The sequence below is a fragment of the Semicossyphus pulcher genome, unplaced genomic scaffold, assembly GCF_022749685.1.
Source record: "Semicossyphus pulcher isolate SPU_LCO1_2020_fin unplaced genomic scaffold, fSemPul1.0.p SCAF_22, whole genome shotgun sequence".
Taxonomy (NCBI): Eukaryota; Metazoa; Chordata; class Actinopteri; order Labriformes; family Labridae; genus Semicossyphus; species Semicossyphus pulcher.
In genome coordinates, this window is record NW_027211696.1 from 16,631,713 (window position 1) to 16,650,202 (window position 18,490).

Below are 18,490 nucleotides of genomic sequence, written 5' to 3' on the forward strand. Positions count from 1 at the left end.
GATACTGTTAGCGCAGAGTGGCTCCACTTTCAAACAAACACACACACACACGCATGCACACACACGTATGTGTCTGCCCCCCGGGCCCCTGTGGCGAGGTGGAGTGCATTAGCCTTCTGTGCCCTGGCAGGAGAGGATGTTGTGGGGGTGGGGGGGGGAGTGATGCGGGTGAGGAGGTGGGGGTGGCAGGGAGGTTGCAGCGGTGAGGAAGTATGCTCAGTGCAGCACACGCGATCTGTCAGGTGCTGCTGCCACGACGGAGGTCATCAACCTCTCACACACACACACACACACACACACACACACACACACACACACACACACACACACACACACACACACACACACACACACACACACACACACACACACACACACACACACACACACACACACACACACACACACACTCTGTCGACCACATGCTCGAAACATGCATCTGCCTTCAAGGGATCCTCCCTCTCTCTCTCTCTCTTGCCCTCTCTCACACACACACACACACACAAATGCTCACTTACAAAAACAAACACAGCACGCAAGCTTTGACACACACCTGCCTTCATGTGAGTTTACAGCTCCCCACACAGGTAACAACAGCCTGCTTTTCTTCCTGCTCGTGTTTTATCTTAACACATCTATATAAGGTGTGTTCCTGTCTTTGCACTCCTCTCTCTCCTCTCCATCCTCTCCTTCTAACCTTCTTATCCTTTCTGCCCGCTGAGCTGATGCCGGCTGTCTGAACATACCTGCGAGGCTGACATGAATTCTTCTTGATTTCAGCGACACCTTCACTAACAGTTACCCTTTGCTTTGGTTTCATGCACCGCAAATCCATAAAATAACTCGTCTCTGATGGAGTAAAACACCTGGACTGACAGTGCTTCAAACATTGTTTTAGTTAAAGGGCCAGTTTGGCCATTTTCAACCTCAGTCCTATCATGCTATTACGGGGAGCAAATGTCTTTATGGTAGGAAAAAAATGCAGTTTGTCTCTGTGCCTTTGGAGGACGCTATCTGCTTCTCCATTGGACCCTTGAAAACCTCCGCCAGCGTATGTAAAACGTGTCAGGGAGCTCGCTAAACTACACTTTCTCAATCTTGGACACCCGCCTCCGATGTCATGTCTCGTTCAAAATCGTCAGGTTTGAAATGTAGACTGACAGAAGATTTTTTAGACGATCCACCGGTGTATTCTCGTCGTATTTCGGATTCTGTTCCGCTCTGAGCCGTTGCCTGCAGCGAAAAACGGTCGTATTTCACTCCAGCGTCTCTCGCTGGGTCGTTCCTTTCAGAGGGAGGGGCGCAATGCACTCTGGGTGTTGTAGGAATGTAGAATGGGCGAAACCACGAGCTGTTTGTACAACTTCCTCCACAGCTGTGGCGCCAAATTCAAATATTATTGCTTCAATCGATTACAGAGAACACCAGCTTTGACTGTGAGCGGCTTCTTCCAGGGGCGAACTGCTCGGCAGGCTTTGTAGTTGATGCACTTTCCCTGAACTCCCTTGCAGGGTTCCCACACTTTTTAAGAAATCATTTTCCAGGACATTTTCCAGGAGTTTTTCTTGACAGTACAGGACAGCACTTGCCCGTAAACGGTCATATAATTTACCAGTAGGCCTAGTACTGACACATTTAACCCCAGTTCAATCTGAGTGAGGCTAAAGTAAATTAAAATTTTCCAGGAAAACATAATTTATTTCCAGGATATTTGGTCATTTTAATCAATTCCCAGGTGTTTCCAGGACTGGAAAACTAGTCTCTATATTTCCAATTTTTCCAGGTTTTCCAGGACGCATGGGAACCCTGCCTTGTACTTCCCTTGAATGTGCACCTCCTCTGGTCTTGGGACAGAACTTTAACAGCACTAAATTTATTTAAATAGACTGCAGTTGCATTGCTACTTAAAGGACCTAAAAGTTTTAGCCCCTGGAACCACTTTTAAGGAACTATAATGCCTCTTTAGCATGTTGTTGTCTGTGTTTTCCTCGTCTACAGACGTGTGAAGATGAGGAGAATTATCCCGCTGCAATGGCTGTTTTTAGCTTGTATTTAGCGCAACTATACAACAACAATGAAGCCTTTTAAATGACATACAGTCATTAATATTTGTGCTTCTCTGCAATTATAGGATTTTTTGAGGAGATTTCCAAACCTATTACTCAAACTCTTTCTCCCTCAAAGAAAATAGAGCACAGAAACATCAATAAACTCTCTCCTTAGTGTTTGTGTGTCTCTGTGCGTGTCTGTGTACACGTCAAACTAAATCAGCACTCACCATAACTTATGCTTTAAATGCAAGTATATGCAAATGTATGATTGTGTCTGTGTGATTGTTTGACAGCATGGACGCCTGCGGGCTCGGTGACTTACACAATGTTGCAACTGAGTCAAAAACCGGTCCTCGCCCTGCTCTCTCCCTCCCTCTCAATCGCCTCACCTTTATGTGATAATAATATCCCCAAGATCCCCATGCAACCTGTTTTGAAGAATATTCATCACTGCATTTCTTAGACTGCTCATGATTATCTGTTTAAAAACACTTAAAAGTCTTCAGGCTGTTTTAATTTCAGCAACAGGCAGCGGTGATGTCCGTCTCCCGCTCAGAAGCAGGAACTCTGAAGGCCGAGTAACCTGCGGTAGCCTGTCGCTCCACATTCTTTCCAACTTGCCGCACGGGCTGCAGGCCGGACTGAGGTGCTATTGGTGGAGCTGCGTCGCCCTCTGTGGACGCTAAGAGAACTGCAGCAGCATCAGGACAGAGCAGCTGCAGATTAATGAGAGCGGAGCAGCAGATTGGAGTTAAGTCTGTGGGAAACTGGTGTAAAGTGTGATTGTTGGATAAATAAACAAAAAGAAATCTCTGCTTAATGTAAAACACTGATTAATATATCTGTGAATGATGTTTGAAAGCTTCACAATTGGTCGAATTTGATGTCATTACCTCAAATCTAAACACTCCCCTCCAGAAACAAACAGGGCCGAGGTGCACTTGTAACGATCAGACGCAGGATTTGCGAGTGTTTGGACTCGTGGAGGTGTTTCAGATCGGCTGAGAGGGAGTTTTGATCAGTTTTTAATTGCTTGGCATAAAAGGCTGAATGGACCATTTCCTGGTTCTCAGTTAAACGATTAGCGAGATCAAAGTCGACACTAATTGATATGACACACAGTGAACCCAGTGAGCACAGCCTCAGGTCAGCAAGACACCTACTCCACCCACAGGAATGTTTCAGAGGATGTATGTGCGCATGTGTGAGTGTTTGTGTGTGTGTGTGTGTGTGTACACACTCACCTCTCCTATTTGAATGTGCGTTTCGTCAACGGATCGCGAGTACGAGTGGATGATCTCCTTCATTTGGAGGACGTGGTTTTCTTCGATGTTTTGGAATTTCTGCAACACAAGGTGGAGGGCGTTACAGCACGGCAATGCAACAATTCGTGCAATTAAAAGCGTCACAACAAATCTGCATGGAGGTCAAATATGCATCATCATAGACTGTGTATAAGAAGGGTCGTAGGCTCCAGGGTTCAAAAATGAAGCCAACGTGGATGTACCTTAAACCTGCATTCCTTCTACTGACCAGCAGGGGGAGACTACACTGGTTGCAAAAGAAGTATGATTGCACGTTTGCCGACTTCTCACTTGATTTATTACCTCAGTAAACATTTCTTGATGAGTTTAAAGGAGCAGTTCGCCCCTGGAAAAAGCCACTGTCAGTCAAAGCTGGTGTCTGTAATCGATAGAGGCAATGATATTTGAAACTGGCGCCACAGCTGAGGAGAAAGTTGTACAAACATCTCGTGGTTTCGCCCATTCTACATTCCTACAACACCCAGCACGCACTGCGCCCCTCCCTCTGAAAGGAACGGCCCAGCGAGAGACGCTGGAGTTAAATACTACCGTTTTCCAGTCAAGGACATTGATCACTGCAGGCAATGGCTCAGAGAGGTACAGAGAGTGAGCTTCTGGTGATGAAGAGCCCAGGAGGAGGGGCCCAGTTTGAATGTGGTTGAAAAAATGCAAGGAAAAATCCTACTTATTATAGCTTTAAGCATAAATGGAATGGAATGGACTGTACTTATATAGCGCTTTTCTAGTCTTTGCTACCACTCAAAGCTGCTTTCACACTACATGTCACATTCACCCACTCACATGTCATTCACACATACACTGATGGCAGAGGCTGCTACGTAAAGTGTCCAACTGTCAATCAGTTACCACATTCACACCTGGGGTTCAGTGTCTTGCCCAAAGACACTTCGACATGTAGCCTGAGGGAGCTGGGGATCGAACCTCCGACTTTCTGATTGAAAGATGACTCTACCACTGAGCCACAGGCGCCCCAGCATATACTGTTGTAGTGTTCTGACTGGACTGTAACTTATATCTTAAAATATATTGTTTTTTCCTTAATGTTACATTGCTTTTAGGGCCCGATCAGACAGAGCGCACCAGAGGCGCACCGCACTGCCTTTTTTGCTGAAGCCTACGGTTAAAAAAAGAGCAGCTTGCCGCGGCTTGTTTTATATTTTTATTGATTTTTTATTTTATTGATATTGTAAACTGACATAAGGCCCGCCCCTCCTTTCATCCAACTGGACAATGAGAAAAAACGGCCATGACGTCGGGCGCTTTTCTGCTTTGAGTTGAAGTTTTTTCAACGCGAGGCGCACAGAGCGGAAAAACACGAGGCGCTCAGCAACGCAAAAGCAGCGTGCAAAAAGCCTCTCATTGAAAACAATGACACCCCCAGCTGCTAAAATGCACTCTGTCTGATCGAGCCCTAAATGCTCTGTGTTTAACTGTGTTAAGCACTTTGAATTGCTCTAAGTATGAATGGTGCTCTATAAATAAACCTGCCTTGCCTTGCCTAAGTCCTGTCACTAGCGCTTCATCATGAAGTTGAAATGATGAGTTAAGTATCCAAATAAGGTGGAAGCTGCCTGGAGGGAGCTGCAGGTTTCTGGTAAGAGTGCATTTCCTGTCAGGATGTTTACTTACAACAACCTAATGTTACTCGCAGTTGGCTGTATTGTGTGTCACTTGCAGGAAAGAAACATCTAAATATTTTGATATAAAATGTGTTTTCTGTTTAAAAAGTACAAACAGAGCACGATAGATAAGTCACCCGTCTCTTACTGGAGTGGTTATGTGTCCAGTCAGTTGAGACGGACAGCTGAGAGGTACATGGCTTGTTTACAGATGCATGTTGATCAGATTCAGTGTGAAATCCAGAGCGTCAGATGCAACAATTGGACGCAAGCATTTTGTAAGGTCTCGGTATAAGTGCTTTGCTACCTGTGATTTCTACTCTCTCGTCCAAGTATGGTAACTTCTGGCACAAAAATACACAAGATGCCAAACTCCACGTGAAGTTTCGAAGTCCACCATCTTCCTTATTCTGTCCCTGCCTCTTCCCGTGAGTCTGATTGGGCGGTCTATGGCAGTGGCTCCCACCCTTTTTGACTACACGGACCAGACAGTAGCTATAATATTTCTGATGGACCTGGTCTTAATACGGGACGATCCGACTAGAAGGAGAGACGGCGCGGGTCACAGACAGATGATCCAGAGTGTGATCGACAAGCAGTTTAGCGGCATTTATAACAATGTGATCCAGCAGGGAGCAGTTTATGATCATGCAGCGCAGTGAGGACGCAGTGTGTGGTTCTCATGCTCTGCCCCCGAGTCAATAGGTTGCGATCGCTCCCGTATTTCCGTGAACAACCTTTATAAAGAATAAAATACGTCTTCACACGCTGTGTAAGAGATGAGCAGGAGGTGATTATGAGTTATCAGGAGGAGACAGACGTTAGGAGAGGAGCAGATTTGACACAGATGTGTTTGTTTTGATGCTCTGTTCCGGTCTCAATAACGTCACAATCCGTCCGCACACAGTTAAAGTAAAATAAACTTCTTCTCCACCAGCTGTCATACGTCTATGACTGCAGGGCTTCATGATCAAACAAAGTTTCATATCAAGGCATCATGGGATGCGAAGCCAGGGTTGCCAAGTCCGCAGTTTTCCAGCTGAATTGGGCTACTTTTGAAGTGTTGCTACAGGCATAAGGTCCTGTGCGGTTGCACACTTCGCACAGCCCATGCGACGATTCTGACTCTGTGTATGTTCGGAATGTCACATATACCTATTCATGGTTTTCAGTCATGTGACACGCGCGGGCAAAACAACGGGCCAACACGGCAGCTCACACGGGACTCTCCGTAGAGAGGCAGCACAAGCCGTTCAATTGTCCTCCTGTTTCTAGTCATGAATATTTGAATCACCTATCAACAAACGGAAAACCAAGATACGAAGACAAACTTCCGGTTTTGGGCACTTGTGATCCATAATCAACACCAACGGTCGTATTTCCGTCATTAAAAACCGTCCCTGCCAGAGCTCCACTTCGGCGATGTTTAAATATATCTTGTAGAGAATCCGTCACCTTACACTGCCACTGTCACTTACATTGCAAGGATTTGCAAATCATTTCATTGTGGGTTTGTTTACATCTAACACAGCATCCAAACTCTTTAGCTAACTTTAGCTAACAGTAGTGTAACTCATCAAGGCTATGAGAGTTAGCTGCCTCGGCCCTTGACAACAAACCATGTCAGAACGATTTCGTAACGATATGATTTATAGTTCGAAATACAAAAATTAATATACCAAGTGTTTACTCGACATTACCTTTCATGAAGTGTTGCAAAGCTGTGTGTATTTTGACGACTGCGCTTTGCCCTCCCCTGGGACAGAGGCACATTTAATGGCAGAAATCCTCCATCTTTTTCAAACGTGATTCTACAAAAACACAGCCCAGTTTTGTCTCCTCGTCGGTTTGTACATCCGATTGCACAGCAACTATCCGGCATTTTGGCCTAGACGATGGGAATCATTCGCTTCAAAAGCTGGCGGGCAGCGGAACACAGCATTGGTTTGCCCTCGAAGGGGGCGTTCCCCGAGGGTCGTGACGTCACGTGAAAGCTTGCGGCCCGGTACTAAATGACCCAAGGCCCGATAGCGGTTCCCTGATCTATGGAGCTCACACAAACTTATAGCTCCTCCCATAAGATGAAATATTTTGTTAATGAGATACACAGACAGGGGTTCATTTCAGGCTCTGAGGAGCAGTATGGTGTAGATCAAAGCCCTAAATGCTAGTATTTACTACGTCAAACTCCGGTCTTCTGAGGTAAACCAAGAAGAGTGACTATAAATAATCATGAACTTGAAAATCACAGAGTGGATAAAGAGGAAGAGGAGCCTTTGTAACCACAGCTCACTCGGGCATCCTCGCTAAAGAGACAGAATCAAGCCTGTACTTCTGTTTCAATACGATAACAGCTAGCATACGCTCACACAGACACACTCAGACTAAGAGAACACACATGTAGGCGCCCCGGTGATGTCACAGCACATGTGTTCAGTGTTTATAGCCCGCGTCCACATGTGCAGCGTTTGAGATGAGCCGTAGACTGTGATACCGGGGAAGCAGACGCTTTCTCCAGGGGAGGGAAAACAAAAAACGCTAAGCTAACTGGAACCAGTTCTGGTGGCTGAGCTGCTGCGGTGGAAGGAGGATATGGAGGCCAAAGTCTGTTGATCTGATTTTAATTTGGAGTTTATCTAATCAGCCCTTCAGATGGATTCAATCAGGGATTTCCACAGCGATTCCGTTACGGAGGAAAAAACACAATCTGGAGATGATACAGGGCAGGGAATGTGGAACACACACACACATATAGACTGAGAGATTACACAATAAAAGTGCTGCATACCGCAGAGACGGAGCATACGGAGAGTGTGCGGGGACGTATTTCATACCTGCGCAGTTTCTGCCATCTTCTGTTCAAACTCCGACTTCGCCGCGGCATATTTCTCCACGTACGACTTGTAGGTCTCTGTGGCTTTTTTGGCTTTCACTCCAGCCTGCAAAATATAAACAGACACGTAAATGGCTATCATCAGTTTATACGACACACAATGGCCCTCTGTTCTGCGCAGATCAAGTGAAAAATAAGCAGGGAAACATCTGAAGGCAAGAAGCTCTCGGGGGTTAAAGTTAAGGCACTTCATCATGCCTTATTACCATACCGTGATTATGTGTGTGTGTGTGTGTACGTGCGAATGTGACCTCCCACCTTGTCCACATCTCTCTGGGTGGCCCCCTCTTTGCGGAGGCGCTCCTGCTCCACAGTTTTGGCATTGTAGATCTCCTTGGACTTCTGCAGAGCCTGAGAGGTGGTCTGGATGTTCTGCACGGCCTCCAGGGTGGACGCCACTTCCTCTTTTGTCTAATGACACACAAATGTTTTGCACTGTAACAGGCTGAATAATACGTGCAAGAGTCACCCATTGCTCGTAGAACCACGGGGTTCATTGTCGCCTTCTTTAACATAATAAACAGTTAATCATTGTCCTGTTGGACAGTACAGTAGTAAGCAGTTAAAGCTATATAGTGGCTATCAAACAATGTAGAAAAACTCTGTGCAGCTCTTCACATCTGACTCATTTTGACACCGTTATAAGAAACCTCTCTAAAGTAAGAAAAGGAAACAAACCCTAAATTATGTAAAGAATCCCGGGCACCTGCTCCACAAACACTGTTTATTTTTTGTTATTTACGCTGCTTAACTACAGCGTGCAAGTACAGCGTATCTGCACGTTAGCCAAGAATCACAAAGCAGGGAGGAAACGGGGAGAGTCGGAAAGTGACGGAGAGAAACTGTGACAGCCTTTTTGTCATGCTGAAAGCACAAACACAGCTCCGCTAATTCCCAGCTCCTATTTTAGTTTGTGTTCTGTGGCTTCATGCATGAGATATGAGCTGATGGTCCGGCTCAGCGGGGAGGAGAGAGATAGAGGGGTGAGGTGTAACAAAAACGGCTTTATGGAATAACGCTGCACGCAATGTTTCTTCAGGATTAAATCAACTATCTAATATTCCTGTTCTTGTGGAGGGTCGACTTCTAGCTTTGTCCTTACTGTCAACTTCTTTTACTCTGGGGGAGGGGGTGACTAGAGTGCACAAAACAGAAAACAAAGAGGTCACAACAGGTCAACATGAAAACTGTTCATTTTCACAAGGAAGATGAACTTTTGCAACTCAAAAAGCTGTATATTACGTGGACGTGCAACCCTCTCACATCCTCCCAAGCTCCATCTGTTCATCCATATACAGTCTACCAAAAAACAAACAAAGAGGGTCACAGCCAATACGCAAAACTTAGGGCCTGTGTACACTAACAGTGTTCATTTCTATACAAAATTAAAGGAGAAGTTCTGTGTTTTTAAACCTGGGCCCTATTTGTACAAATGTGTGTGTCGAAATGACTCATAGGAACCAGTAGATGGCCTAAGCCACGATACGGCCGTAACATAATCCAGTGGCAACTGCGCCTGATCAAATCACGTTCACTAAAAGTGTTTGTTTTTGCCACTGACAGGTTCAGTTGTTACTCCAGGTGTCCGACAACATTACGGAAATGATCCCTACAAAGATCGTCCTTTTTTTAAAGAGTAAGATCCTTTGTGTGTAATAAACGGAACTTCTCCTTTAATACAGTTCAGCGTCCTCAGTGCAAAACGCCCTCTGCCTCAGCTGTTTTTTGTCGCTGCAGTCAACTTTGGAAAAACGGCTGCGCTCGTCAACGTCACATCTCCCTCACCGACCAATCAAAGTCAAAAAGGGGCGGGACTTCTGATATCAACTTTATTAACAACAATGGTGGAGGAGAAACTAATCCTGGCGGTCACTGGCATTTATCTCATGCACCCAGACTCCGTGTTTCAAGGGTACAATTTCCAGATGTAGAGCTTTTGCAAAGACCAGCATATGATTCCTTTTCAACGTTTTTACCTTTTCTTTGAAAATTAATCATACAGGGCAATTTAAAGCAGACTTAACGGTCAACTTTCGTAACCTAGCAACAGTTAGCGCTCTGAAATTAGGCCCTGTATCCACATAGCGTCTTTTTTCCAATTGTTCCCAATGAGGACAGAGCGTTTGTTTTCAGAGCGCTCCGCCTTTTTTGTGCGGCCACTCTGAGCGCTCCGAGTTGTAAAAATCTCTGAACTTTTCAGGAGGGCGCTGGTGTCATCACCAAAGCTTTTTTCAGGCAACCAATCAGGTGGGACGCCACTCGTCGCCGTGGTTACCACCAAACATGGAAGAGCAACTTATTTTGTCAGTTTCTGTCAACCCGGAGCTGTACATATGACAAACAAACAATTGAGCAGATCGGCTGGACACTAAATGTTGCTGGTAGCTTGTGCTCTTAGCGCCCAACGCGTTGTAAGCTTGTTGTTAGCTGGTCGTTAGCTGTGTAGTAAGTTAAACTTATTGTTGTCATAGAAACAAAACCTGCGTGCAGTGTTTTTTCTCTCACCGCACACGCGCTTCATCCTGTCAGCACTTTTCTGCCAGAAAAGGGCACTCAGTGGACACGGGCCTTCAGGCTTGCTTGCTTTCTGATTTAATATTATTTTTTTCTATTTTATTTTGGGAACATTTTTGTGCAGCTTTGTGTTCAGACCTGGTTTAGACAGAATTTTACATCTGAGAAGCTGAGGTATAATAAATAACCGTGTTGGTGCTGGTACTACATCAGCAGGGGTATGAAGCAAAGACAGAATGATACAGTTCTGCATGTCCTTACCTTCTTGTGTGCTTTGGCCTGCTCCTCCACGTACTTCTGAACCTCCTTTATAAGCTCCTGTAGCTTCCTCACCAGCTCCATGTGACAGGTGGCCAGCTTCTCTGTCGAGCTCTTGAACACATCCCACACCGGAGCGAAAGTGCTGGGATGAAAAATGACACTTCAGCGGCTCGAACACGACAAGAACGTCTTACATTTTTCTCAAGAAAAACAAGAAAACTGTTGAAACTCACCCGAGCGGGGAAAAGTTGCCGGCGGATTTGGCAAGTTTGGTCATAGACCTGGCGTAGGCCTCTTCGATGGTACTCCTGGAGCAGAGCAAAGAACACACACAGATCTCTTCAATTATTAAATAAAGATCACAAACAACTGAACCGAGAGTTAACAGCAGCACATGTCAACAATGTCAAACTAACAATCCTGCCTTTAAAATCCATTTTAATATATAAAATTTTGCAACAAGGTCACGGCTCATACAGGGCGTGTAACTTTGCAATTTGACATCCCGGCCAAAAACACCCACTGAGAACGTACAACATAAATGTTTGACCACATGCACTGTGTGTGGGCAAATAAATGTGGCTTGGCCTGCGATGTGTTCATGAACCTCATGTCGAGGCTGACACACTATGAGAGCGAGTGTTCGAGCTCCCTGCTTCTCTCAATTTCCCTTTTTTACTCCGTCGTCTGCAGCGAAGCGACAGCAGCAAAGAAGAGAGAGTCAGTGTTATAGTGAAAGCCTGAATTATGCATGTTTCATTTAGCCAGCCTTCTCTCTCTCTCTCTCTCTCTCTCTCTCTCTCTCTCTCTCTCTCTCTCTCTCTCTCTCTCTCTCTCTCTCTCTCTCTCTCTCTCTCTCTCTCTCTCTCTCTCTCTCTCTCTCTCTCTCTCTCTCTCTCTCTCTCTCTCTCTCTGCAGTTACTTCACAGGAAGGTCAGCCAGGGGGAAACGGGACAAACACACAGACGCACACACCCATCGTAAACACACACAGGTACACACAGACAACAACAACACAGGAGGATGGGACGAGCTCCAAATGCATTACATTCCCACTTCCACATCTCACATCTCTGTCTGAGCCCAGAATAGAAGTTTCTTTTTACACTTCTCATTTTGTAAAGTGTGCGTAAAGGAGTAACGTCTGACTTTAAGTAAAACTATTACAAAAAGTTTTTAAATCAAGTTTTAAATTGTTTGTTGTTCACTTTACAGAGGAGGTTATTCTTCTTCATAGCTCTTCCTACATATTGGTCACACGCACCTTTTGACCTCATGTTCAGACACACGCACACACGGCCACATCGCTTCTACAAGTCAAACTTTGCAGGTGGTTGTATTTTATCACAATTACTCGCCGTTGCGTCACAGTTACACGGTTTCTGGTTCAAATCCCGGTTCGGGCGTAGTGGGCCTCTCTGTGTGGAGATTGCATGTTCTCCTTGTGCATGCGTAGGTTTCCTCCTCCCACAGTCCAGAGACAGGCTCGTTAGGCTGACTCTAAATTGCCTGTAGGTGTGAGCGTGAAAGGTTGTCTGTCTCTATGTGTCAGCTCTGTGATTGACAGGCGATCACCCCGCCTCTCGCCCAATGGCAGCTGGGATAGGCTCCAGCTCCCCTGCGACTCTGAACAGGATAAGCGGTATAGATACTGGAAGAAGTCACAGTCCCCTGAAGTCTTTAAACCAGATTTGACTTTGGGCCGAGATGATCCAAGTCTGACTGTTGGTTAAAAGTGTCTTTGTCAGGTTTTATTCGAAGGAGACATGGCTGATAACTTTTTGACCACGGACGGTTTGCCGTGTGCCATCCCCACTCTCTCTTCCCCTGCTTCCAACACTATCCACCCCCCTCTCTCTCACTGAAGGCGTGAAAGGCAAAATGTTGGCTATGTTCCAGGGTTAGTTAACTTTTGACGTTGGAATTAAATCTTTAGAGACTTAAAGCCATGTTTAGGTCACATCATGAAATATGGCCAAGACCCAAATCCATACTACATCCCAATTCTAAGCAGCTTCTGCCTACATAGTGTGCTCACAGTAGAATAGTGGCAGATAAATACGACTCAAAACAGTTATGTCTCTCTTATGTTTCTTTAGTTGGCTGTGGATGACTGTTTCCCACAATGCAATGCACAAAAAAATGCAGCAGGCGTAAGATCTTGAAAGACAAAAGAGGATAAAATCTTAAATAAAAACACAATTACAACGTCTCTTTGTTAAGTGGGACTGATGTCTGACTTTATCATATCATCTCCTTTCTTTTTAAAATGGTTATCATGTTTTTGTGTACAAACAACGGCTGCTTAGCTTTGAGCGTGTAGCACAAACTGTAACCATTTAAATTTGTGGTTCACCTTATCAGATGCAGTTGAGAGATATGGATAAGGCTTGTATGTGAACTTTTAGTAGGTCACTTGTTCTAAGTATTTAGTCGAGTTCACTTCGAGTAAAAGAAGAAGTGAGAATGCAGCATCAGCGTGCAACTGTTTCTGCAACTTGCAGAGCTGCTGATAGCTGCAACAAAGCCTCTATAGGAGGTTTAATGGATGTGTGTGTGCTTCTATAAATACTGTATTGTTTTAGAGGTCAGTAGCACAGATGCAGCGCACCGAGCCTCTTTCTCCATCAGAGGGAGCCATCGTGCAGTTTTTCAGACGGACACAGTGTGAGCTGAAAAGCCTTGCACAGTCTGGACACAAGCACAGTGTGATTAAAATAACCCAAAGCACCACAGTTAACTCACTTCTACCTGGACGTCTGTCTCCTTCATGAATGATTAAGTGACTCATTTGTGCAGTATGATGGAAAGCATTCCTGCAGACTGCAAGGAGTGTTAATGTTTAAGCAGAATGAAAAGCTAAAAGATGATTTATTACGGCCAAATGAGCCTGAACAGTTCAACGAGTGTGAGAGTATGCTTTGTAAGTATTGTGCTGACAATCATAAGGCAGTCTTTAGCCACAAAAGGAACAGCTGAATGTGTTAAAGTTGTTAAAAAACTGCATAAAACTGAAACTTTAGCTCTAAAATAATGTTAAATATAAAATGTAAGTGTAAAACCAGCAAATGAAACCCCACTTAAAGCCTCACGTCGAAGCGTCTGAGTGCATTCCTCACAGTCAGGTCGTCTGTGGAATCCACTGTTAGATTCCAGTGGTAGATCATCTATCACGGAGCAGGTTATAAAAACACACCTCCGACACGGTGAGGCTAATCTTTAAGGAGGTGGAAAGAATTCGAGAAGAAGCTGTTATTAAAGTATTACTGAGGCTGCACACTCTGAAGATCGGTAACGTAATGCCAGGTTACAGGTGAGCTAAGCTTCTTTCACAGGGAGGTTAAGTTTGCAGAACATTCACACTCATCTGCAGCTACCTTTAGGCACACTGTTGAACACGTTAATTTATGGGCTCATTTTCCTGATTAAATGTGCTGACTCTCCTTTTGAGGGACTCATGCTGGTGTTAGCAAGTAGATTACTTGATTAGTTAATCTCCAAAGAATTAATCTACAGCTAGCTACAGCCTTAGAGATAGCGTGAAGAGCTCAGACATCCAGAGAGAGCTCGGAGTAGAGCCGCTACAGTTGAGGCGATTCGGGCATCTGATTCGGATGCCTCCTGGACGCCTCACTGTGGAGGCTTTCCAGGCACGTCCAACTGGGCCTGGGAACGACTCGGGATGCCCCAGGAGGAGCTGGGAAATGTTGCTAAGGAGAGGGACGTCTGGCTAACTTGCTTAGCCTGCTGCCACCGCAACCTGACCCCGGATAAGCGGAGGAAAATGGATGGATGGATGAAGTTTTGTGACTGCAATTAAGTGTTTTAAATCTATCAATTACATGCACACACCCAATCCTGTCAAGTACAAACATAATATACTGTGTTTATTAATAGTTTGAAGCTGCATTAAGTGATTTCTTTAGGCTGGAAGAGATGTATAAATCCATGCGCACTGATTATGTTGCTAAGGAGAGGGACGTTTGAGCTAACTTGCTTAGCCTGCAGCCACCGCGACCCGAGCCCGGATAAGCGGAGGAGAAAGGATGGATGGTAGTTTGATAAGGGTTAATTCTCAAGTTCTCAAGCAATATTATTTCAAAAAGCTAAAGATTATGTTGTGTCAGCTTGTAATATAAGAGGATTCTCAACTTTCCTTTGTCGTAGCAAACTGAAGGCATGTGTTTTTGACTTTAGGTCGGACAAAGAAAAACATCTCAAGATTCGGAGAAGTTGTGTCCGGCCTTGTCCTAAATCATTAACAGATCAAGTGAAATAATCACTAGGAGATCAATCAATAATGAACTCAAACTTTAGCTTCAGCTCAGAACAAATCAATATGGTTTGAAATGGACATCTGTAGCAATCAGGGAAATTCAGGCTGCGTTTTACACCTGGCATTAAAACTGGGTCTGCATACGTACTTGTTAGAGGGATGATAAATGATCTGATCTTGCCTTTGCTTTGACACCTGTATTCTAAATGCGTACTTGTTCTCCTCATTGAGCTCTTATCTCTGTGCCCAAGAGAACCTGAGGTCAGAGGTCAGAGCAGACTGATATAATCGGTGCAGATGCAGCGTGTTTCTATCAGTCTCTTTTGCATTGACCCAGACTCTTTATGTTGTATTTCATATTCTCACTTATATCCGAGTTGTTTTTTGTATTTCTCTAATTTCTACTGTATATTCAGATTTATCTGTTACTATAATTTCCTTTGGGATTAATTAAGTAACTTATCTGATCTTGTTAGTTAGTCTGCCTCCCTCCATTCTGATCACAACTCATTTACACCTTTCTTTAACATGCGTTTCTCCTCTTCCAGATTACACGTCCGGGTATAGATTAAATTTTAATACCAGGTGTAAACCGGCTCTAAGTTGTAGATTAGGATTGCATCATATTGACTTTTATTGCTGAGTCAGGAATGGAGGCCAATGGGGCAAACCTTAGGCTGATCTATTAATATCAGTTCTACACTTAAATATCAGCCTTTTTGTGTCGTCCCATGTTTATACAGCGATGTTTAAATCTAGCGTGATGTTGACTTACAAATCAACATACCTTATTCATCTTATTACCTTAGTTTAGGCCCTAGTTGTGGCCTAAACTTAGCATTCGGCTGTTGATTCAAGCGCAATACAACGAACTGGAAATGCAGGTATTGACTTATAAATAGATTTAATTACTGAGGAAAACCACAAGACAGGTAAGACATAAAATACCAGACGTGATAGCAGGTTAATGAGTTATGTGTTAGACTTTGCCGCCTTTCCAAAACAAAGCTAACTGCCGTGTGTCTGATGGACGATTCTTACCTTTCCCTGATGAAGTCTGTCAGCTCCTTGGTGGATATTTGGCCATGCTTCATGTTATGGTAGAGCACGTCAAAGCCATTGTTTTTTTCACCCTGGATTTCAGAGACACAAAATAGTACACACATAGATCAGTCACCTGAACGAGCAGCAAGAGGACCAAACAACAATACCTCAGGTATCGATCGGACGTCACCGTCAAGGCTTTTTCTACAAGCAGCGTTCTGACTGTCTGCATGGCCTCCAGGTGCGTCTGCAGCAGCCTCTGGTCCACCATGCTCATCTTCGCCATGCTCGAGTGTATTCAAGGTTATTCAAATCTTTAAAAGTGTGTTAAAGTAGTGAAAGGAAGAACAAGTAAGAGTGAAGAGCGAAGGTAAGAGGGAGCCGGTCTGTGTGTGTTTCCGTAACCACGCAACCTGAAAGCGGTGTCATGTTGCAGCGATGCTTTAGAAGTGCAAACTTCCCCTCTGAATAATTAATATGAATGAAAAATGTTGGGTTCATTGTGTTTTTCGATGTGGTGTTCTATTACCATAAAATGATATTTGAACCGGATACAGAGAAATGTACAGAGAAGGACAAAGAGTGTGACATAAATGATGTCAAGTAAAACCATCTCAGTGGACGCTCAGATGAAGCTGAAAAGGAAAGCGACCGTCAGCGAGGAAAATCAAGAGTTACAACCGGAGCCAACCGTGGACGTCACACATGCAGCTCTGTCTGTGTATATCTGGGAAGTGTGCTCCCGCGATTACCGTGTATCGCCACAGGTGCCGCCAAAGAGAACGAAACTGAGATCTTTGATATTACAAACTTAAATTGTGTGTCCGTGGAGACACACCTCACTGGTGTCCCTAGAGTGATACAGTTTAAGTCAACTAGAAAATGAAATCACCCATGAAAAGTTTCAGATCCCCAAGAGAAAAAAAAACATGATGTTTAAAGGACGGACTGCAGTCAAAAAAGGGAAGAGGAACCTGCAACATTTGCTTTTATCTTTTTCTGCTCAAAGATCAAAGAACTGAAACGCGTCGTCGTCATACTCTTGAAGCGTGAGAAAAAGTTTCACATTAAATATCAGTCAGCATATGCACTGTGCAATAACTCTCTGATAAGAGACAGTCAGAAGCTAACAAACCAATCAATGACACAACAGCAGAATCAGATAATAAACTTTATACATAACTTTATTATTAGACAGACTTCAGATGACCTTTGCTAGAATGACTTTGGTGGTTTTTAAGATACACACAGAAACCATATTTAAAGCCTTCTTGCCACTTCTTGGACAGAACAAGTGAAATCACTTCCTCATCACCCTCCTTCAGGCTGTTTTTCAGCATTGAGGGAAACATACAAATCATGGCTTAAAGTACGAGGAAGTGACCTTATTTCAACACACAGATCATCTGAGAGAGCAGAGGCGATAGGCAGCAGCGTGACTGAACTACTGTCCCGCAGAATACATTCATTAGGACTCCGTTTATTTATGGTAGGATGTCATAAATTCTGCTTATCAGCATCTAAATAGCTGAAGCACTAGCTCTGGAAAAAGGTCTCTAATGATGACAAATAAGGAAACTTGTACTTTCACTGAAACAAACGTTCATCCTCATTCTTGTCTAAGTAAGCAGGCCAACTTTGTGTCACCTCAACACCGGGTCTGCTGCAGATATTTCCTGGTTCCTGGAGCGATCCACTGTCAGCACTTTGGTCTGCAGGGTGAGACAACACCAGTGGGTTCCAGCCTTGTTTTTCCACATCGACAGAGATGAAAGGTCAGGAAGTTTATGTCAAAATAAAGCTCCGACCCAGCTCAAATAGTGCTATATTTACAGAGCAAATAGACATTAAAAGGAAAGTAAGCATCCTTCTCCAGGCTGCAGCGCTACGTTTTTTACCCCACTGAGCAGGCCACTGAGATGTACTTCCTGTTGTGACAAGATTACTATAAAAGAAAGTACAAGTTCAGCAGCGAACCTGCCTGAAGCAAACAGCGTGACATGCAAAGACGGGGAGCTGAAACAGTAACACCAACCTTACATAAGTATAAGAAACGCAAAGTGAGAAACACAATTGGTCTATCGGCCAACAAAACAGGGAAGTGAGTGAAAACACACTCAGCTCCATACAAAGCAGAACGGCAACAGGAAGAGAGTCAAACAACGGTGCTCATGTGGAATGTCAAATCAATGAATGCGAATGAAAAATAAAAACAAATACAGGAAGCAGTTTGGGGCGGGTTTTTTTGACGTTATGGCAGGTTACAAAACGGGAATTCGTTCTAAAATAATAATCTAACACGAAGCAAAACACACGAACAGAAAGACTAACATCTGAGATTTATAAATTAACTACAAATGTGTGCCAGTTGAGGCCCCAATGAGAAGCAACAGGAGGAAGTGATACCGCAGTGTTGCACAGTTTCTCAGTGCCCTAGTCTGGACACTCATTGATGAAATCCCTGGTACTGGGTGTTTAATATTCCCACCACATATTGAGAAATTCAG

General features: G+C 44.2%; 1 protein-coding gene across 1 annotated transcript in view; it reads right to left on the minus strand.

Moving 5' to 3' along the window:
• The window catches only part of fcho2 (FCH and mu domain containing endocytic adaptor 2), a 40,527-nt gene that overhangs the window by 13,115 nt on the left and 8,922 nt on the right, over nt 1-18,490 (minus strand). Inside the window, exons 2-7 of the mRNA XM_069673880.1 lie at nt 15,981-16,072; nt 10,897-10,971; nt 10,664-10,805; nt 8,147-8,299; nt 7,830-7,934; nt 3,296-3,394 (exon numbers count right to left, since the gene is read on the minus strand). Of these exons, the coding sequence (XP_069529981.1) occupies nt 3,296-3,394; nt 7,830-7,934; nt 8,147-8,299; nt 10,664-10,805; nt 10,897-10,971; nt 15,981-16,072 (666 nt within the window). The remainder of the gene's footprint in view (nt 1-3,295; nt 3,395-7,829; nt 7,935-8,146; nt 8,300-10,663; nt 10,806-10,896; nt 10,972-15,980; nt 16,073-18,490) is intronic.